The following is a 22,612-nucleotide window of genomic DNA, read 5'->3' on the forward strand; positions in this document are numbered from 1 at the left end:
GTTATCGCTGGGCTTGGTGCCTGCACCATGAATCCACCGCTCCTGGAGGCCATTTCTCTCCCCCTTTTGTTGCCCTTGTTGTTGTAGCCTTGTTGTGGTTACTATTATTACCATTGTTGATGTTGTTCGTTGTTGGATAGGACAGAGAGAAATGGAGAGAGGAGGGGAAGACAGAGAAATATAGACACCTGCAGACCTGCTTCACTGCCTGTGAAGCGACTCCCCTGCAGGTGGGGAGCCGGGGGCTCGAACTGGGATCCTTATGCCAGTCCTTGTGCTTTGCGCCACATGCGCTTAACCCACTGCGCCACCGCTCGACCCCCAGTTTTCCTATTCTTTAACCCCTGGGAGTATGGACCCACAGTCATTATGGGGTGCAGAAGGTGGAAGGTCTGGCTTCTGTAATTGCTTTCCCAATGAACATGGGCATTGACAGGTCGATCCATGCTTCCAGCCTGTTTCTCTCTTTCCCTAGTGAGACGGGGCTCTGGAGAAGCATGGCTCCAGGACATAGTGGTGTGGTCATCTGTCCAGGGAGGTCTGGTTGGAATCCTGCTGGCATCTGGAACCTGGTGGCTGAAAAAAGAGTTAACATGTAAAGCTAAACAAATTTGTTGAGTAATCATGAACCTAAAGGTGGAATAGTTCAGATGAAGAGTTGGGGGGGTCTCTGTTTTATAGATAGTTAATAGGTCTATTTTAGTTATATCCCAAAGGGCCCATGATTATACTAGCTTTTAAAAAAAATTTATTTATAAAAAGGAAACACTGACAAAACCATAGGTAGGATAAGAGGGGTACAACCCCACACAATTCCCACCACCAGAACTCTGTATCCCATCCCCTGCCCTGATAACTATCCTATTCTTTATCCCTCTGGAAGTATGGACCCAGGGTCATTATGGGGTACAGAAGGTAAAAGTTCTGGCTTCTGTAATTGCTTCCCCACTGAACATGGGCATTGACAGGTTGATCCATACTCCCAGCCTGTCTCTCTCTTTCCTAGAGGGGCAGGGCCTCGGGGAAGTGGTGTTCCAGGACACATTGGTGGGGTTGTCTGCCCAAGGAGGTCCAGTTGGCATCATGTTAGCAACTGGAACCTGGTAGCTGAAAAAAAGAGTTAAGATATAAAGCCAAAAAAATGTTGACTAATCATGAACCTAAAGGCTGAAATAGTTCAGATGAAGTCTGTTATCTCTCCTTTAGTCCTTCATTTCTCACAAGGTTGTTAATACAACATCTGTTCCAGTAACTAGGAATGCTCAGGGTCCCCTCAGACTTAACTAAGATGAAACAGCATGTGTGGCACTAGGAGTGGTGTTGGCAGGCTGGGAAGACAGCATAATGGTGATGCAATAAGACTTTCATGCCTGAGACTCTGAGAAACCAGGTCCAATCTCCCTGCACCACCATAAACCAGAGCTGAACAGTGCTCTGTTGTTGTTTTTTTTTTTTAAATGGTATTGGAGAAAACCAATTTCTGGCTGCTGGGTAGGCTGACTGAATGTCCAGGTGTCCCAACTTCCAGTTAGAAGGCTTTGCACATAAGTTTGTACAGGTTCTTAAGATGCTGTGAATATAATTGTCCACAACTCCAAAACTAATATGTGCCACACACCCAATACTTTCTAGTGGGCATGTGTATGTGCCAAGATCACTTCTTCTGTATCATCTTAATTTTTCAGTCCTTGCTGTCTCTTCATCCCCTTTCTTTCTCTCTAATCTCATAATATATAGATAGAGTCTTTGCAGATCTCACTAGGGATCTGGAAACAGAAAGGCCTAGGTTCAGTAATAAGTGTCCTTACAGGACATATACAGAGAGGTGCTAGGAGATAGCTTACCTGGTGGTGTACACACACTACCAAGTGCAAGAACATGGGCTTGAGCCACCAGCACCACACACAGTAAATGCTGTGGGTCTCTCCTTATGTTTGTTTCTCCTCTCTTTCATTCTTGTCTCTCTTTGTCTTAAATTGCAAAGAAAAAATAGTCTACAGGGAGAGGTGGAATTGTGCACAGACAAAGCCTGGTGTGCCAAATGATAATATGATGAGAGAGAGAGAGAGAGAGAGAGTGTGTGTGTGTGTGTGTGTGTGTGCATGTGTGTGTCTCTGTGTGTGTGTGTGTGTGTGTGTGTGTGTGTGTGTGTGTGTGTAGAAACATAAGAGAAAAGGTCATATGATGTGTCCAGGCAGGGTGGAGTGATGTGTCCACAGGGAAAGAAGACAAGAAAGGAAGGAAGAAAGAAAGAAAGGGAGGAAGGAAGGAAGGAAGGGAGAAAGAAAGAAAGAAAGAAAGAAAAGGGAAGAAAGAAAGAGAGAGGAAGAAAAAAGAGGAAAGGATAAAGGAAGAAAGAAGGAAAGAAAGGAACCATCTCCGTGGGAGTCTTCAGAGAAAAGTGCATCCTTGCTGATACCAGGCCCCGTGACTTCTGGCCACCAGGACTCCGAGGGAATAAGTTCCCGTTGCTTGAAACTACTGGGTTTGCAGTCACTTTTGAATTAGCCTGGAACCCCCGTACCAAATGGAGCTCAGCCATAGGAGCTGGCCCTGGCACCCTGTGCTGATCTAGTGACAGTCACCCTTCACTTCATTGCTGCCATTCTTCTTGTGACTCAGGAGCCAGCTGTTAACATGTGAGATGGCCATTGCCACTTTGTCAGCATTATGCCCATGATTGTCAGGAAACTCTTTAGGCAGTTATTGCTAAGTGAATTCATTCAGCACATTCCTTCTGTAGAAAAGGGATGGCTCTCACTCATCACTGGGCCACAGCCTGAGGGTTCAGCAATGCTCCAATATGCTCTGCTCCATTTCTTGTTTCTTTGTTAGTTGGGGGAATTAATGATTTACAGTAAGTACAGTTGTTGTTACATGTGTAAAATTTCTCAGTTTTCTGCAAATCACTCTCCCCACTGCCCCCAGCCTAGGTCCTCCTCCACCATCAAGCATTAAGACATGAAATCTCCCTGCCTCCCCCAGAGTCCTTTACTTTGGTGCAAGACCCCAAACCCAGTCCAAGTTAAGCTTTGTGTTTCCCCTTTCTGTTCTTATTTCTCATCTTCTGTCCATGAATGAGATTATTCCCATATTCATGCTTTTCTTTCTGACTTAACTCACTTAACATGATAAGGAATCTTGAAGGCAAGCTCCCTCCAAGATGAGGTGAAGGTGAATTCATCATTCTTAATAGCTGAGTAGCTTCCATTGTGTTCCCTCTTAACCCTCCAGCCATTGTTCCTGAGATCCTCTCTTTTCCTCTTCCATCGCTTCCCTTATACCCACATTCTACCCATCCTGCTCCCTTTGCCATGTTCCCAGAAGGCGTTTAGCACATTTATAACCTTGGGGAATAAAATATCACACCTATCTTAGAGTTCTAGTATAGCGCCACTCACTGCTAAACAAATTGGATAGTACTTCATGCTCCTTAACTAGGAGAACTATTTACATTGAAGACTGCACAGATGCAGCTATCCTACAGGACAGTCAGGTGCCTCAGGTATCATGCATAAAATCCATGTTTCCTATCACATGCATATCAAAGACAGAAGCACAGTAGTTCTCTCCCCCCCAACATGTGCAATTTCCTCATTCCTATGCTGACCCCTTATTTTTGTTTGGTCTCTCTAGAGTCTAAAGTACCAAAGCTTCCTCTGGTGCTATAGCACTTCCCATGTGCTCTCAGGGTTCAAACCTGGACCCCCTGCATGACTAGGCATGTCACCTACCTGGGGAGCTCTCTCTCAGGCCCAGCACAATGTCCTCTTCATTTGTAGATAATAACGGTAACTCCATTTGAATGGGCAGGATTCAGAATGATTTGTTGTCTTTTTCCAGGTCCGACTTCGAACACCCAAAGAGCAACTGGAACTTTTAAAGTGAGTGAGGCTTCCTCCTCACACATTTGCCAGCATACTGCAAAGCTATGGAAGACTGTAAAGCTAAAATCTTCTACTGCTGTGGGGTTATTCTTTAAGAAAACAGACACTGGGTGGTATATATTTAAATACTATGTTGTACAAAAATGTAAAATAACCCAGATGAGAAGAATTGGGCAATGGTTAAAAATACTAGAGTAGTGTGGTACACCAGGTTAAGAGCACATAGTGTGAAGTGCAAGGACAGTGCAAGGTACCCGATTAGAGCCCCTGGCTCTCCACCTGCAGGGGGGGTTGCTTCACTAATGGTGAAGCAGGTCTGCAGGTGCCTATCTTTCTATCCCCCTGTTCTTCCCCTCCTCTTTCAATTTCTCTGTCCTATCCAACAACAACAACAACAACAAAACATCAAGAACAATAATAACGGCAAGAACAATAATGGAAAAAAGATGGCCTCCAGGGGCAGTGAATTTGTAGTGCAGGCATCAAGTCCCAGTAATAACCCTGGAGAGAATAGAGAAAAAAAATAGGTTTCATCTGAAGGGGGTGGGGGGAAGCTTCACAAATGGTAGAGAAGTTGCTGCAAGTCTGTCTCTCTTTTTCCCTCTCTCTCTTTCTGTTCCTCTCCCTTCTTTCTCAGTTTCTCTTTGTCTATACCCAAAACAAAACATAAAATATAAAAATAAAAATAAATATCCCTATAACAGAAATGCGAAACCATAAACCTAATTATAAAAGATATTTAATGATTTGGGAAGCATAGTTCAACAGAACATTGTGAATTGGGTCTACTCTGCATGCAGTAAAAACTTTTATAAACATGCAATGATTTAACAGTGCTTATTTCTTCAAGATGTTTGCACTTTCCAAATTGTGAGCATGTGTTGTTTTACAAATTAGGGGGGAAATGGTAGTAACAAGTGCCTTTTCTTTTTCCCAACATAAGGAAATAGTGCCATCATTTTCTTACTCTCTCTACCAGTAATTTTCAAGTTGGAAAAGCAGAACCAACTTTTTTCTTTTAAAAAAGTTTCTTTTAAAAATATTTCATTTATTCATTTTGGATAGAGTTAGAGAAAAGCTGAGGAGGAGGGAAAAAATAGAGGTTGAGGGAAGGAGAGAAAGAGGTAGAAGGAGAGAGAGAGACCTGCAGACCTGCTCCACTGCTTGTGAAGCTTCCCTCCTGCAGGCAGGGACTGGGGGCTTAATCCTGGGCCCTTGTGCACTGTAGTTTGTGCACTCAACCAGGTGTGCCACCACCTGTCCTAAAACTCACTTTTTGAAGGTAAATCTTGCTCTTTCATGCTGTAAAACAGGTCAAGGTCATGTTCCTTGGCTGAGTCCTCTAGCTGCCCATTACTGGAGGTTCATCCATAGACCCTCATGGCTCAGTATATCCATGTTCCCTATCACATTCAAAATGCCAAGTGATCCCAACTTAAAGGAGGGGAATATGAATACTTAGGATTCACACATCCCTCTATGTTTTGGGAAGAATTTTTTATTTCTCCTTCTACTTGCAGGATAATTTAGCAGGACAGAGTATTCATGGCTGGCAATTGTTACCTTTTAATACTGTGAATTTGTCGTTCCACTCCCTTCTTGCTTCAAGAGCTTGTGATGAGAAATCTGATGAGAGACTGATGGTTCTACTTCTGTATGTCAGGTTCTTCTTTTCCTTAGCAGCCCGCAGTATTTTTCCTATGTCCTTGCTTCCTGGGAGTTTTTTTTTTAAATTTATTTATAAAATAAATAACTACAAGACTACAATTCCACACAGTTCCCACTACCAGAGTTCCACATCCCATTCCCTCCTTTGAAAGCTTTCCTATTCTTTATCCCTCTGGGAGCATGGACCCAGGGTCATTATGGCGTGCAGAAGGTGGAAGGTCTGTAATTGCTTCTGCACTGGACATGGGCACTGGCAGGTCAATCCATACTCCCAGCCTGTCCCTAGCTTTTCCTAGTGGGGTATGGCTCTGGGGAGGTGGGCCTTACATTGTAAGAGCCTTACATTGTTAAGGTTGTCTGTCTGGGGAAGTCAGGTTGGCATGGTAGCTTCTGCAACTTGGTGGCAGATTGCTGGAGCTGAAGGATTGACATTCCACACCTGGTATCTCTGGACACAATCTGAAGTGAAATGTTGAGGTGGTACTGGTTGCATTGATTTGGCTGAGCTCAGCAGAGGCAGCATCAAAAGGTATGGGTCAAGTGAAGCATGCAGGAAGACAAGCCATGCCCTGGAGTTTCCAGGAGTGGGAGAAACATGGGTTTTATAGAGAATGGGGAGGGCTCCTGCTGTCTTGGAGTTTAAGAAGGCAATAGGCAGTTATTATTGCAACCAAGTTATTAGGGAATTTGATACACTTTATTTGATATAAATCCTATGGTTAGGATTTGCTGTATCATATAAGACCTTACCATGATTTATACCATTTAATGCTATTTACCTACAGCTATAACTTATATAGTGACACAAGCAGTTGCTTCTGGTCTCCCTGGTCTAAAACTATAAGTGATTTAATATTTCAATTGAACAGTCATTATTAAAAATATATTAAAAATTTGAACCCACTGCTAAAATTCAATGAAGTTACCAATTTAAAACCCTAAATGCTTAGACTGAAAGAATATATACTCCAAGCTGGTGCCTATGAATAAAAACTTTGATAGTTTCAATCTGTTTTCCCCTCACATATAGATTAAATAGTGATTTATAAGATCATAAGTTAATAGGAGTGTATATTAACATTGTTCCCACCACCAAAGGTTTGTATCCCCACCCCACCCCCACCCCCACCCCCTATAGTGAAGCTGAAAAATCTACCCTCTCCTCACACCCAGAGTTTTTTTACTTTGGCCAAATTCAGTCATATTCTACTTTTTTTTTTCCGTGTCTGTTCTTTCTTAATTTCTGTTTGAGTAGGATCATCTCATACTCATCTTTCTCTTTCTGACTTACCTCACTTAACATGGATTCCTTCTAGCTCCATTCAAGATGGGCCAGAGAAGGTGGGTTTATTATTCTTTTTTTTTTTTTAACCAGAGCACTGTTCAGCTTTGGCTAGTGGTGGTACAGGGGGTTGAACCTGGGACTTTGGAGCCTCAGGCATGAAAGTTTTTTTGCATAACCATTATACTATCTACCACCTGGGTTTATTATTCTTAATGACTGAGTAGTATTCCATTGAATATATATACAACTTTCTCAGCCACTCATTTATTGTTCGTCAGGGAGTTTATTTCTTTTCTTTTTTTTAAATTTATTTATTGGATAGAGACGGTCAGATATCAAGAGGGTAAGGGGATATAGAGGGAGAGAGACAGAGAGATACCTCCAGCCCTGCTTCACCATTTTCAAAGTATTCCTCCTGCAGGTGGGGGCCAGGGGCTTGAACCTGGGTCCTTGAGCACTGTAACATGTGTGCTCAACCAGGTGTGCCACCACCTGGCCCCCATGGAGTTTATTTCTACCACAATGTCCAGCCCAGTGGGTGCCAGGAAGCCCATACCTTCCTTCTCTCTCATGGGGTGTCCATTTACAGGATGGAGAGCCAGATCCTAGAGAACAACTTGGACAAAATTCTGGATCTCATGGAGCAAATCAATGCTCTGAAGGCCCTGCTCAGAGACATGCAGGATGAGCTACACAACTCCAGCTGGAACAGCAATGGAGACCTCGTGGAAGCTGTGGCAGCTGAGGACCCCTCTGGGGTCCTAGATGAGGTAAGGCAGAGCAGCTATGGCTGCTCTCTCCTTCTGGGGTTCAACTTCAAGCTTATTAAGTATTTAAATTGTCACCAGGTTTTTTTTTTTCTTTTTAACAAGGGCAACAAACGGGAATAAATAATTTTTTTTCAGGTTCTACTTGTGTTTTCTTTTTTTTTTTTTATTGGGGAGTTAATGTTTTACATTCAACAGTAAATACAATGGTTTGTTACATGCATAACATTCCCCAGTTTCCCATATAACAATACAACCACCACTAGGTCCTCTGAATTCTTCTTGGACCTGTATTCTCCCCACCCAACCACCCCAGAGTCTTTTACTTTGGTGTGATATGCCAATTCCATTTCAAGTTCTACTTGTGTATTCTTTTCTGATCTTGTTTATCAACTTCGGCCTGAGAGTGAGATCATCCCGTATTCATCCTTCTGTTTCTGACTTATTTCACTCAACATGATTTTTTCAAGGTCCATCCAAGATCGGCTGAAAACGGTGAACTCACCATTTTTAATAGCTGAGTAGTATTCCATTGTGTATATATACCACAACTTGCTCAGCCACTCATCTGTTGTTGGACACCTGGGTTGCTTCCAGGTTTTGGCTATTACAAATTGTGCTGCCAAGAACATATGTGTACACAGATCTTTTTGGATGGATGTGTTGGGTTCCTTAGGATATATCCTCAGAGAGGAATTGCAGTGTCAGTCATAGGGTAGGTCCATTTCTAGCCTTCTGAGAGTTCTCCAGACTGTTCTCCACAGAGGCTGGACTAATTGACATTCCCATCAGCAGTGTAGGAGGGTTCCTTTGACCCCACACCCTCTCCAGCATTTGCTGCTGTTACCTTTTCTGATATATGACATTCTCACAGGAGTGAAGTAATATCTCATTGTTGTCTTTATTTGCATTTCTCTGACAATCAGAGACTTGGAGCATTTTTTCATGTGTTTCTCTGCCTTTTGGATCTCTTCTGTGGTGAATATTCTGTCCACGTCCTCCCCCCATATTTGGATGAAGTTATTTGTTGTCTTGTTGAGTTTGGCAAGCTCTTTATATATGTTGGTTATTAAACTCTTGTCTGATGTATGGCATGTAAAGATCTTCTCCCATTCTGTGAGGGGTCTTTTGGTTTGGGTAGTGGTTTCTTTTGCTGTGAAGAAGCTTTTAATTTGTTATAGTCCTATAAGTTTATACTTGCCTTAGTCTTTTTTGTAATTGGATTCGTTTCATTGAAGATGTCTTTGAAATTTATGCAGAAAAGAGTTCTGCCAATATTTTCTTCTAAGTATCTGATAGTTTGTGGTCTAACATCCAAGTCCTTGATCCACTTGGAATTTACTTTTGTATTTGGTGAAATACAGTGATTCAGTTTCATTCTTCTGCATGTTTCAACCCATTGTTTCCAACACCATTTGTTGAAGAGACTCTGCTTTCCCCATTGAATAGTCTGGGCCCCTTTGTCAAAGATTAGATGTCCATAGGTGTGGGGGCTTACTTCTGGACTCTCAATTCTATCCCACTGGTCAGTGTGTCTATTCATGTTCCAGTACCAAGCAGTTTTAATGACAGAGGCCCTATAATACAATTTGAGATCTGGGAGTGTGATGCCTCCAGTTCTGTTCTTTTTTCTCAAGATTGTTTTGGCAATTCTAGGTCTTTTCTGGTTCCAGATAAACATTTGTAGCATTTGTTATATTCTCCTAAAAAATGTGCTTGGGATCTTGTTGGGGATAGCATTCAATTCATATATGGCTCTGGGTAGTATATTCATTTTGATGATGTTAATTCTACTAACCCATAAACATGGAATATCTTTCCACTTCTATGTGTCTTTTTCAATTTTCTTGAGTAGTGACTCATAATTTTCAGTATACAAGTCTTCCACTTCTATGGTTAGTTTTACTCCTAGATATTTTATTGTTTTAGTTGCTACACTAAAAGGAATTGTTTCTGGATTTCAATTTCTTCTTAGTGTTTGCATAGAGGAATGCCACTGACTTTTGAATGTTAATTTTGTAGCCTGACACCTTACTGTATTTCCTGATGATTTCTAAATGCTTCTTGCTGGATTCCTTAGGTTTTTCTGTGTATACTATCATGTCATCTGCAAATAAGGAGAGTTTGACATCTTCTGTTCCAATCTGTATCCCTTTAATTCCTTGGTCCTGCCTGATTGCTATGGCAAGAACTTTCAACACTACGTTGAATAATAATGATGATAGTGAGCAGCCCTCTTAGTACCTGATCTGAGGGGAAATGCTTCCAGTTTTTCACCATTGAGTATGATGTTGGCTGTAGGTTTGCTATATATAGACTCCAATATCTTCAGGAATTTTCCATCTATTCCCATTTTTTGTAGTGTTCTGATCATAAAGGGATGTTGTATTTTGTCAAAGGCTTTCTCTGCATCTATTGATATGACCATGTGGTTTTTGGTCTTGCTTTTGTTGATGTGGTGGATCACATTGATTGATTTACCTATATTAAACCAACCTTGCATGCCTGGGATAAACCCCATTGGTCATGATATACTGCTGTATCCGGTTGACTAGAATTTTTTTCAGTATTTTTGCATCTATGTTCATCAGAGATATTGGTCTGTAGTTTTCTTTTTTTGGTTGTGTCCCTGTCTGCTTTTGGTATCAGAGTGATGTTGGCTTCATAGAAGCTGTCAGGGAGTATTCCAGTGTCTCCAATATTCTGGAAGAGTTTTAAAAGTAGAGGTATTAGTTCTTCTTGGAAGGTTTTGTAGAATTCATTTGTAAAACCATCTGGTCCAGGACTTTTATTTTTGGGAGATTTTTGATAACTGTTTTCAATTTCATTAGCTGTGATGGGCCTGTTCATGTTATCCACTTCCTCTTTACTTTGGAAGTTGGTAGGTATCTAGGAAATTGTCCATTTCTTCCAGGTTCTCTAGCTTGGTGGCATATAGTTGTTCATAGAAGCCTCACATGATATGCTGAATTTCTGCGGTGTCTGTTGTGATATCTCCTCTTTCATTTACTATCCGATTTATTTGGGTTTTCTCCCTTTTTTGTTTTGTGAGTCTGGCTAAAGGTTTGTTGATTTTGTTCACTCTTTTGAAGACCCAACATTTACTTTCATTGATCTTTTGTATGGTTTTCTTATTCTCAATGTTATTCATTTTTGCCCTAACTTTAGTGATTTCTGTCCTTCTGGTTGTTTTAGGGTTCCTTTGTTGTTGTTCTTCTAGGTCTTTAAGATGTGCAATCAGGCTGTTTATTTGTACTTTTTCTTGTTTCCTAATGTGTGCTTGTATACCTATGAACTTCCCTCTCAGTACTGCCTTAGCTGTGTCCCAAATATTTTGATAGCTTGTGTCTTCATTTTCATTGAACTCTCGAAACATTTTGATTTCTTCCTTGATTTCCTCTTTGACCCAGAGGTTGTTAAGAAGTGTACTATTGAGCTTCCACATTTTGGGACTATTACTAATCTTTTGTTGATTGTGAAGTGTTTAGTTTAATTCCACTGTGGTCTGAGAAGATGCTTGGGATGATTTCAATGCTCTTGAATTGGCTGATGCTGTCTTTGTGGCCTAATATATGGTCTATCCTTGAGAATGACCCATGTAGATTTGAGTAAAATGTGTATTCAAGTTTCTTGGGATGAATGACTCTGAAAATGTCCAATAGTTCCAGTTTATCTATCTCTTCATTTAGCTCCCTTATGTCTTTATTGATTTTCTGTCTGGATGATCTGTCAAGTTGAGAGAGTGGGGTGTTGAAGTCCCCTACTATGACGGTGTTGCTGTTAATATATTGCTGTAGCTTTTTCAGTAGACGTTTGATGTATTTAGATGGCTTCTCATTGGGTGCATAGATGTTAATAATTGTGAAGTCCTCTTGATTGACTGATCCTCTGAGCATTAAGTAGTGTCCATTCCTATCTTTTTTAATCTTATCTATTTTAAAGTCTATCATGTCAGATATGAGAATAGCTGTTCCTGCCCTTTTTTGTGGGCCATTGGCTTCTATGATAGTTTTCCATCCTTTCACTTTAAGTCTGTGTTTGTCTTGTTGAGTTAGGTGGGTTTCCTGTAGACGGCATATTGTTGGGTTATGTTTTCTGATTCATCGTCCTACTCTGTGTCTTTTAATAGGTGAATTCAGGCCATTGACATTTACTGATCTCAAAGTTTGAAGATATTTTAACGCCATTCTTGTAGAGTTTTAGTGTTCTGATATATGTCTTATTTATGAGGGTCTGACTGTTAATAGAAGACCTTTCAGAACTTCTTTCAGGGCAGGCTTGGTGATAGTTGATTCCTTCAACTGTTGCTTGTCTGAGAAGGTTTTGATGCCTCCATCTAGTCTAAATGACAGTCTAGCAGGATATAGTATTCTTGGTTGAAAGCCTTTCTCATTGAGCACTCAATAGATATCTTACCAGTCTCTTCTGGCTTGTAGTGTTTGTGTGGAAAAGTCTGCTGCTAATCTTATGGGTTTTCCTCTGTAGGTGACTCTGTTTTTTCTCTTGCAGCCTTCAGGATCCTTTCTTTATCCTTGTTCCTTTCCATTCTAAATATGATGTGTTTTGGTGTCTTTAAGTCAGGGTTAATTCTGTTTGGGACCCTCTGGGCTTCTTGAATCTTTATGTCTTTGATGTTGTCTAGACTAGAGAAGTTTTCAGCTATTATGTCCTGAAGAATGCTTTCTTCCTCTCCCTCTCTTTCTTCCTCTGGTAAGCCAATAATGCGTATATTGTTTCTTTTGAAGTCATCCCATAGGACTCTGTTGTTGTTTTCAACATCTCTTAATCTCTTTTTGAGATCTCTTACTTCTTTTTTAGTTGTCTCTAATTCATCCTTGATCTTGCTAATTCTGTCTTCAGCCTCATTGATTCTACTCTCTCTGCCCTCTACTGTTTTCTGGAGTTCATCTATTTTGTTACCCTGTTCTGATACTGTTTTAGCTTGTTCAGCTAGTTGTGTTCTTAGCTCAGCTATTTCAGCTTTCAGTTCTCTAAGAACCTTGAGACAGTTAGTGTTTTCTTCCAGAGTCTCATTTGTTATTCCTGTATTTCTGATTACAATTCTTTCAAACTCTTTACTTACTCCTGTTATTATTTCCTTAGCTAATGTTTGGATGTTGACCTTGTTATTTTGTGCTTCACCCTTTGGGGGGCTTTTAGCTGGACTGATGTCCTGGTTAGTTTCTCCAATATTTCTTCTTGTTGTTTTACCCATTTTATATATTATGTTATGAGCTCCCTCCCTTAGTACTTTTCAAATTACTGATCACTATTTCCTGTATTGACTTGTGTCTAAGTAAGGTAATTAAAGGGTTCATAGTGGTGGAAGTTAACAGTTGTTTCAATAGTATTTTAATCCCTGAGTTGGAGCTCAGTGATTTAAAAGCCTTTTTTTTTTTTCCCTTCTCTGTAGGCTATGGGAGCCTGAGGGCTTCTAACTCTAAGTAGACTTCTTAACTTAATCACTGACTTCTAACCAGAGATAAGGCAGGGTGTGGCAGAGATAATCCAGTGGTTATGCAAAGAGACTTTCACAGCCCCACAGCTATGCCACTGAGGTATAGTTCTTCTCCTGAGTTTCCTGGTTAGATCTCTGTCCCTGGGTGTCCCTCCCTACCCCTGCTCCAGATTCTGAGGGCAGTAGCATTGGAGACTCAGAGTTGCACTTGGTGAGTCTCTGGGGAGTCCTCTCCTCCCTTCAGCTGTCCCCTTGTTTGTGGAACAGACTGGAGGTGGTGTCTCAACTGATAAACCACCGGACTGTTACCAGCCATTTAGTCTCTCCCTAGGATCCTCTCTATCACCAGCAATGTGTGTTTGTACTCACCGGTGATTTGGTGAGTTCCTGTAGTCGTTCTACTCCTGTCTTGTTTCAGTCCCTGGTGGTCTCCTTTGGTAGTCCTAGTTGATCAGGGAGAGGAGAGGAGAGAAATGGATCTGCTGCTGCTTGTAGCCCCGCCTCTGGAAGTCCTCTTGTCACCAGGCTTTTTAATGGGGCTCAGTGCTTGCATAAATTATGTTTTTACCAGGTTTTTTTGTTTTGTTTTGTTTTTGTTGATAAAGATAGAAGGAAATTGAGAGAGAAGGAAGAGACAGTGAAGGAGAAAGAAAGAGTACCCACAGTACTGCTTCATGGCTCTCGAAGCTTCTCCCTTGCTGGTGGGAACCGGGTAACAAGGATGACACTACTTGACCCTCCAGGCTTCTTTGGGAAGAGAAACTGGATTGTGCCTTTTAAAAAAATGCTCCCTTGGTGTGAGTTCTTCCCATAAAAGCTTGCATCTGGAAACCCCACTGTTGTGTCAGAAAACCTGGTGTTGCAATCTGGCCTACTTGCACCCCGAATAAATATTTGATTTGACTGTCCTAAAAAAAAGTATATATATAAATATAAGGACTTTCAGAAATGATAGTGTCTGAATGTCTCTACATAACAGTTTAATAGCAGAACCTCAGACCTAGTGCATGTCAGTGATTACAGACCTAGGCAACATGATGACAAAGTCTACTGAGCAAGGCTTCTCTTCACCCTTCACTAACACTGCTTTCTTTCTTCCTTTCTTTCTTTCTTTCTTTTTTCCTTCTTTCTCTCTTTCTTTCTTTCTTTCTTTTTCCTTCCTCCCTCCCTCCCTCCCTTCCTTCCTTCTTCCCTTCCTTCCTTTCTTCCTTTTTCTTTGTCTCCAGGGTCATCACTGGGGCTTAATGCCAGCACAATATCCAAGGCTCCTGGCACTCATTCCCCCCTCCTTTTTTATTGGATAGGACAGAGAGACACTGAGAAAGGAGGGGGGAGATAGAGAGAAAGAGAGAAAGTTAGACACTGGCAGATCTACTTTACTGCTTGTGAAGCATTTCTCTTGCAGGTGAGGAGCCAGGGACTTGAACCCAGATCTTTGAGCTTAGTACTATGTGTGCTTAACTGTGTGTGCCACTGCCTGGCCCTCAACCTTCTATCTTTAACATCCACTCCTTGAAACTCATAGGAATAGGGTAAAGAAGACAGCACAATGGTTCTGCAAAAAAGACTTTCATGCCTGAAACTGTGAAATCCAAGGCTCCATCTCCTGTACCACCATATGCCAGAGCTGAACAGTGCTCTGGTCTTTCTACCTCTCTCTCTCTCTCTCTCTCTCCTCTCTCTCTCCCTCTCCCTCTTCCCCCATCTCTTTCTTTATCTCTGTATCTCTAATTGAAATAAAACAATATAGAAAGAAAGAAAGAAAGAAAGAAAGAAAGAAAGAAAGAAAGAAAGAAAGAAGTAAAGAAAGAAATAAGACACCAACTGCCTGTTGCCAAGACCCTGGGATCTTTTATCAGTTGAGAAACAAACTCTGTATCCTTTCAGGTTGTTTGCTTTTTAGAATCACCATGTCCTTGAGCACTTGATATTAATCCAGAGGATGAGTTGTTTTGAACATAAGCAATCACATATGCTATGCAAATTGCCATAATTCATAAGTATTGATGGATCATACCACGAGTCTTAAAATCACCCAGCAGAGGCACATGTTAAAAAGAGCATCTTTGGTCACTTGCCTGCTACAGCAATACAGAGGTCTTGTTGGGATTTTAAACAGGGACCTTACATCTCCCCTTATTCTATGAGCTTGGGAGAGAGAATGGACACAGAACAGCTTAGGACCCAAGAACGTACCATCCTATGAATGATGTCAGCAACCCTGCTAAGCCCTGTCCAGCATCAGACTCAGTACATAGCTTGATTCACTGTCACTCTTTTGAAGAGGGAGGGAACTTACCCAAGGATACTTGATACAGGTGTGGAAATCCCAATCAACAAAGCAAGAAACTGTTAACTGAAAACTGTTTTTACATTTGTTCAGGAAATGTCAAACTTGGTAAATTATGTACTTAAAAAGTTCAGAGAAGACCAGGTCCAGATGGCTGATTATGCTCTTAAGTCAGCAGGTGAGTATTTAAGTGTAGAAAGCTGATGCTTTGAAAATATCCCTTCTTTCTTTCTTTTTATAAATATAAAAAGAAAATATAAGTATATATCTGGTAATACTTTTTTAAAGGCAAATTGAACAAATGCAAACAATAAGGAAGACTAAATGTTGCTGTCAGTGATTGTTTTATGGGAGGAATATACCCATGACTACTAACCTGCACTGAAAGGATCACTGAGAGAGCTGACATGACACCAGAGTGACAGATAATAACTAATATAACTGTATTGCTCATGACTCAGTGATCATGTTTAAAGCCTACATAATGCTGTTAAGGTCCTTCATTTAAAATTAATTATTTTTTTAATGTTTTTCTTTTTTTAAATTTTTTAAATTAATTTAATTTTTGAGAGAGATGAAGAGAGGAGAGAGAGAGAAACACCAGAGCACTGCTCAGCTCAGGCTTACGGTGGTGCGGGGGATTGAACCTGGGACTTAGGAGCCTCAGGCATGACAGTCTGTTTGCATAACCATTATGCTGACCCCGCCCTAAAATTAATTCTAAAGGACTTAGACTGTGAATCATTAACCTTGAATCATTAACCTACCACACACTGGTGTTAGTCTATGAGTCAGATACATTGAGAGAGAGAAAAACATATGAAAGAAAGAGAGGAAGTAAAAACATACAAAGTAAAACTAATTTTAATAAACTGGGAAAGCCAGATTTATACCGGGGAAATATATTTTCATCTTTCATCAAATAGAGAGCATTTGGATCATGATGACTATCTAGCAGTGTGTGTGTATTAATTATATTTTATTATATTTTAATCAGAGAGAGAGAAAGAGATATACAGAGAGAGACCAAAGCACTGCTCAGCTCTGGCTTATGGTGGTGTTGGGGATTGAGCCTCAGGCATGAAAGTCATTTTGCATAACCAGTATGATATCTCTCCTGGTGTGTGTGTGTGTGTGTGTGTGTGTGTGTGTGTGTGTTGAGAAAGAGAGAGAGAGAGCTAGAGCAAGTGGACAGACATGCATGGGTCACAATTCCCTGAGGAATGATGGGAAACAATAAGGTTTGAGAGAAAATGAGCAACAGTGATCCAGATCTTCTTCTTTCCTTCCTTCCTTCCTTCCTTCCTTCCTTCCTTCTTTCCTTCCTTCCTTCTTTTCTCTCTCTCTTTCTTTTTTTTTTTCAGCATTGGCATTCTGATATACTCTTTCTATATGTTCTTCCTTCTACTGAGTGTATCTGTTTTTTTATAAACCTGTGATGAAAAATGTAGGTTCACTTATCCCATGTGGGACAAGCAAAACCAGAAACTGTTATTTAAAAAAAAAAATTGGAATGAAAGAATAATACCAGTAATTGATTAATCAATATGAAGAAATTCCCAACCAGAATCTCTGGCCTCTAGTTACAAGAAGGTCTGGAGAAAGTATTAAAAGTAACTACTGGGCCAGCTGGTGGCGCACCTGGTTGAACGCTCATGTTGCAATGCGCAAGGACCCAAATTCAAGCCCCCAGTCTCCATTTGCAAGGGGAAAGCTTTGCGAGTGGTAAAGCAGGATTGCAGGTGTCTTTCTGTCTATTCCTTCTGCTCGATTTCTGACCGTCTCTACCCAATAAATAAATAAAAGATTAAAAAAATTCTTTTAAAGTAACTACCTGAGAATGAAGAAAAGAAAATGTTTAAAAGTGGGAAGACTGAGGACAGTAAAACTCTAGAGCAGTGACCACTGTGGATGAGTTAAAGGCTTTTGTGTTCCTCACCTGGCAGCTTGCAGGCTGCAGTGAGAGATCCCCAAAGAAGTGGCAGTGGGATGGGCAGCCAAAATAGAGTGGAACTTCACTTAAAAACAAAAACAGAGTGAAATGGTTCTGTGCTTACAGAATGTGGAGAATGTCTGGGAAGCAGGTGCAGAAAACAGATGTGTGGGCCTTGTGTTTGTATGTGGTCAGCTCTGGGGCTTAGTTCCCAGCTACGTTTTGATGGGGCATCCTCAGAGCAACATGAGAAAGGCTTTGAGAAGTCCCTAAAGCAACCCACGACCCTGGGTCCATGCTCCCAGAAGGATAGAGAATGGGAAAGCTATCAGGGGAGGGGATGGGATATGGAGATTGGGTGGTGGGAATTGTGTGGAGTTGTACCCCTTCTACCCTATGGTTTTGTTAATTTATCCTTTCTTTTATTTATTTATTTATTTTTAATTTTTTAAAAAATATTTTATTTTATTTATTTATTCCCTTTTGTTGCCCTTGTTGTTTTATTGTTGTAGTTATTATTGTCGTCGTTGTTGGATAGGACAGAGAGAAACAGAGAGAGGAGGGGAAGACCGAGAGGGGGAGAGAAAGATAGACACCTGCAGACCTGCTTCACCGCCTGTGAAGTGATTCCCCTGCAGGTGGGGAGCCGGGGTTCGAACCAGGATCCTTATGCCGGTCCTTGTGCTTTGTGCAATTTATCCTTTCTTAAATAAAAAATAAATTTAAAAAAGAATGTAAATTATGGCTCAAATCTAGACTGACCTCGGGGTGATACATGGGCGTAGCAGCCAAAAATAAAGGTTGTGTGAGAACACAACTGAGGTTGGTAATGCCTCCCACAGAAAAAAAGGGAGGGCCCTTATGGTCTGACCACTTCTGGGTTGACTAAGGAAATAAGTAAAAGCAGCATTAGAAGATTGACCTTGAAAATCATAGTATTAGTAGCTATAGGTCTACAACATCATTCTCAAAATGCTCAACATATGGACATGTAAAAAATTGAACTGTTTTTTATGGAAAAGAGAACCAGAAAATCCATGCCAAGTCTACAATGATGTGGATGTTGCAAGTATGCAAAGATTTCAAGCAGCTTGTGCACTACATGCAGTGAAGGCAAGTGAAGGCAAACACACTTCAAATGACTGAAAAAACACAGATGCTCTATCAAGAACTAGACATTGTAAAAAGAAAAATGTTAAGAAAAACATAAAACAGAAATGAGAAATCCATTATAAGGGTTTACTAGCAGGAGGGCAATTATGCATAAAAGAATTATAATGCTAACTAGAGGGTAATAGAAATTAGGTGATTTAAAGAATGGAAAAAGGAAGCAATTTTAAAAAGACAAAGCTTCTATGGATAAATATATGGAAATCTATGGATATATATATATATATATATATATATATATAGTCTGTTCTTGTAGTTTTAGAAGAAGAGGCCAATTCAAAAGGATTTTGAAGGAGTAATAGCTGAAAACATCCCAAATTTGGGTTAAAAAATTTACAGATTCAAGATGCTTAGCAAATTAGAAGCAAGATAAACTCAGGGAAAACTGATATATTACAACAAAAAATTATAATCAACTCTTAAGAATAGGTAGAAAGGCAATACGTATAACAACTATTATCAAGGGCACTGTAATTGCAGCTTTTTTATCAGAGACCAAGATTACCAGAAGAGGAAGAAATGAGATTGTTAAAGAGCTAAAGTAAAGTAAATGCCCATCTCTAAAAAAATATCCTTTCAGAACGAAGGTAGGGAGAGATGGTTCACCTGGCAGTGCATTTGCTTTGCCAGATACACAGTCCAGGGTTGAGAACCATAATGGTGGGAGGTCCCAGGTTCAATGCCCAGCATCACCTTCAGCCAGAGCTGAGCAGGTCTTCCTTTCTATATCTTTCTCTCTCATTAGAGTAAATAAATGTTTTTTTAAAGAATCTTGATCTAATTGACAATGAAAGGTAAGCAAAAGCAAAAGGAGTAAGATAAGATCAAAATAAATAGCTAGCTTTAAAATGAAAAGACATCTTACCAAGTGGGAGATACTTGTACTGCATAATCTAACAAACAACCATGAATAGACAGACATGTTTCCAAAGAAACCATACCAATGATCAGTCAACACATTAGAAATTACTCACCACTTGTAGATAGTAAAATACAAATCAAAATAATGAGAAAGCACCTCACACCTGTGAGAATGTCTACATTCAGAAAGCCAAGAAACAGCAAGTGTTGGAGAGGATGGGAAACTTATGTCCCTGTGATGGGAAGCCAAGTTGGTACTGCCATTATGAATAGCAATCTGGAGATGCCTCAGAAATTAAACATAGACATTCCATAGGATCCACTACTCCACTTCTAAGTATTTACCTGAGAATTATAAAAACACTAATTTGAAGAAATATATGGGGCTGGGTGATGGCACACCCAGTTAAATGCACATAGTACAAAGCACAAAGACCCACACAAGGATTTCAGTTCAAGGTTCTGGTTCCCCACCTGCAGGGGGTACACTTTACAAGTGGTGAAGTAGGTCTGCTGGTGTCTACCTTTCTCTCTCTCTCTCTCTCTCACTCCCCTCTCCACTCTGAATTTCTTTGTCCTGTCCACCAGAAGCAGTGGATTTGAAATGCAGACACCAAGCCTTACTGACAACCCTGGAGAAAAAAAAGGAAAGAAATATATGCACTTTCATGTGTGTTACAGCATTATTTATAATAGCTGAGAGCTAAGAACAATATAATTGCTCTGTTTTTTGTCACTTTACCAAAAAATCAGTTTGAAACAAAGGGCAGAATGGAAATTTCAGTTATAACCTAGATTTCTGACAACTCTGCATTCAGAAAATAGACCAAATTGTTTCTTAACGGACAAACAGATCAATGATACACACATAAACACACACAATGGAATACTATTTGGTGACAAAATGATTATATTCTGTTGTTTGCAACAATATGGATGAATTTATGGACGTGCTTTGTGAAATAAGTTAGCTAGAGAAAGATAAATGCCATATGAATCCACTCATGTGGCACATAGAGAAAATAAAGAGATGAACTAAATAAAATGAAAAAACATGGCTTTTGGATTATAATCAATTAGCAGTTATCAGAAAGGAAAGAGGGTGGGGTATGTAAGCCAAGACAAAGGGATAAATGTTAATATATAGCAAAGGGTAGAACTGGAGTTTCAGTGGCTCACTTAATGTAATATACATGTGTGTGGATTTTCAGTGCTATACACCTGAAACACATTGTTATAATTTCATATTATTCCAATAAGAAGTTAAAATAAGAATTGAAAAAAAAACTAATAAAAGAAAGTACTGGTTAAATGGACAGATACACTATGTCCCTACTTAAAACTTCATGAAGGAAATTCAAGGGAAGGTCTTTATTATTTTGAGTTGAGCAAAGGTCCCGTGGCTAAAACATAAAAACAAATAAACAAACAAGCAAAAGCCATCATCCGTAGAAGGTAAACAATGGATAATTTGGATTTCATCATTATTTAAAACTCTCATTTGGAAAAAGATGATTGGGGGGCAGAGTGGTGGCATACCTGGTTGAGTGCACATATTACAGTGCTCAAGGATGCTGGTTTGAGCCCCCAGTCCTCACCTGTGGGTAGAAAGCTTTGCTAGTTGTTTAGCAGTACTACAGATGTCTCTGTCTCTCTATCTCCCCCTTCCCTCTTGATTTCTGGCTGTCTCTAACCAATAAATAAATATAATAAAATAAAAAGGAAATAAGATGATTGGGGGCCAGGTGGTGGTGCACCTGGTTGAGCACACACATTACATAGCACAAGGACCCAGGTTCAAGCCTCTGTCCCCATCTGTAAGGCGGAAGCTTCACAAGCAGCAAAGCAGTGCTATAGGTGCCTCCCTTTCTCTCTCTCTTCCTTTCTCCCTTTTCCTTCTCAATTTGTCTCATTTTCTATACCAAGTAATGAATAAATTATATATTAATATTAAGTATTTAAAGTTTTATTTAAAAAACAAAATGATTAAGACAACAAATGCAAGTCACAGACTAGAGGAAAGTATTTGCAAACCATGTATTTGGCTACAAACAAAAATACTTGTATCCAGAAATGATAAACATTAATATTTAAAGAGGCTTCATTATCTATCTGAAATTCAGATTTAATGGTGAAGCACATTTTTACACACTAAGCCTGGCAATCCTAGGTACCATTTTCAGCATGCTGAATTGTTATTGTAGTAACAATAACATTGTGACATTCTGTTAGGCACTGCATCTGCATGTTTCACTATATCTATATGAAGTAAGAGGGAGGGTTTGCATTTTCCCTTTTATCATTTCCTTTTTTTAAATTTTTAAATTATTTTTATTTATTGATAGAGACATCCAGAAATGGAGAGGGAAGGGGATGGTCAAATGGGAAAGAGAGAAACATTCGCAACACCGCTTAACTCACAAAGCTTCCCCCTTCAAGTGGGGACTGGTGGCTTGAACCTGGGTCCTTGTGCACTGTAACATGTACACTCAACCAGCTGTATCATCACCTGGCCCCTCCTTTATCATTTTCTTTATTCCTAAAGTATAAAAGACATTTTTATTCCAAAAAGTAACCTGATGGAATATTTGATGACTGTCTTTTTATATTTGATTTCAATTATAGCTCAGTGAATCTACAGAGTTGCTACTTTAATTCGAAAGCTAGATTGACACACAGATCAGGGCTATTAAAACAAGGGGGCCTGTCTCTTTAGATGATAGAATATTTTATTTCCATATCTAGTTCAATTACTCCAGAATTCAATCTTTACCATAAAATTGTTTCAGGACTTTTGTGAAGTTATACAGAGCAAGTGAGACTTTCTCAAAATGATAATATTCCAATGGCAATAGAAATAATGTTAATACTTTTCTTGCCAATTCCTGAGTATGAAGTCTGCCTTACTCATAACTTTTACAGTAGCAGTTTTCCAACATTATTAAAATCTAAATGATGCATTTTAGCTGTTTAATTTCTTAATAATTTTTTTCTAATTCTAGGAGCCTCCATTATTGAAGCTGAAACCTCTGAAAGTTACAAAAATGATAAGGCAAAACTGTACTGGCATGGGATTGGGTTCTTAAATTATGAAATGCCTCCAGACATTATCCTGCAGGTACCAGCTTGACTAAGAATGACCAGCTTGCTGTTCCTATTACTTGTCATGCAGATAGGAACATCTAGAATGATGAGGAGGGCTAGCAAAATAGCTCATTGCTTTGCCAGGTGTGCAAACTGGTTAGAGCCTGGTCCTCACCACATGGGAGGAAACTTCAGTGCTATGCGTCCTA

At 39.9% G+C, this 22,612-nt stretch overlaps 1 protein-coding gene across 4 annotated transcripts in view; it reads left to right on the plus strand.

Annotated features, from left to right (window-relative positions):
• The window catches only part of SUN3 (Sad1 and UNC84 domain containing 3), a 46,611-nt gene that overhangs the window by 8,906 nt on the left and 15,093 nt on the right, over nt 1-22,612 (plus strand). For all 4 annotated transcript variants that reach the window (XM_060171555.1, XM_060171556.1, XM_007524554.2 and 1 more), the window contains exons 4-7: nt 3,844-3,884; nt 7,430-7,610; nt 15,449-15,533; nt 22,322-22,437. In XM_060171555.1, coding sequence (XP_060027538.1) covers nt 3,844-3,884; nt 7,430-7,610; nt 15,449-15,533; nt 22,322-22,437 — 423 coding nt within the window. The remainder of the gene's footprint in view (nt 1-3,843; nt 3,885-7,429; nt 7,611-15,448; nt 15,534-22,321; nt 22,438-22,612) is intronic.

This window comes from Erinaceus europaeus, chromosome 14 (genome assembly GCF_950295315.1).
Source record: "Erinaceus europaeus chromosome 14, mEriEur2.1, whole genome shotgun sequence".
NCBI classification, from domain to species: Eukaryota; Metazoa; Chordata; class Mammalia; order Eulipotyphla; family Erinaceidae; genus Erinaceus; species Erinaceus europaeus.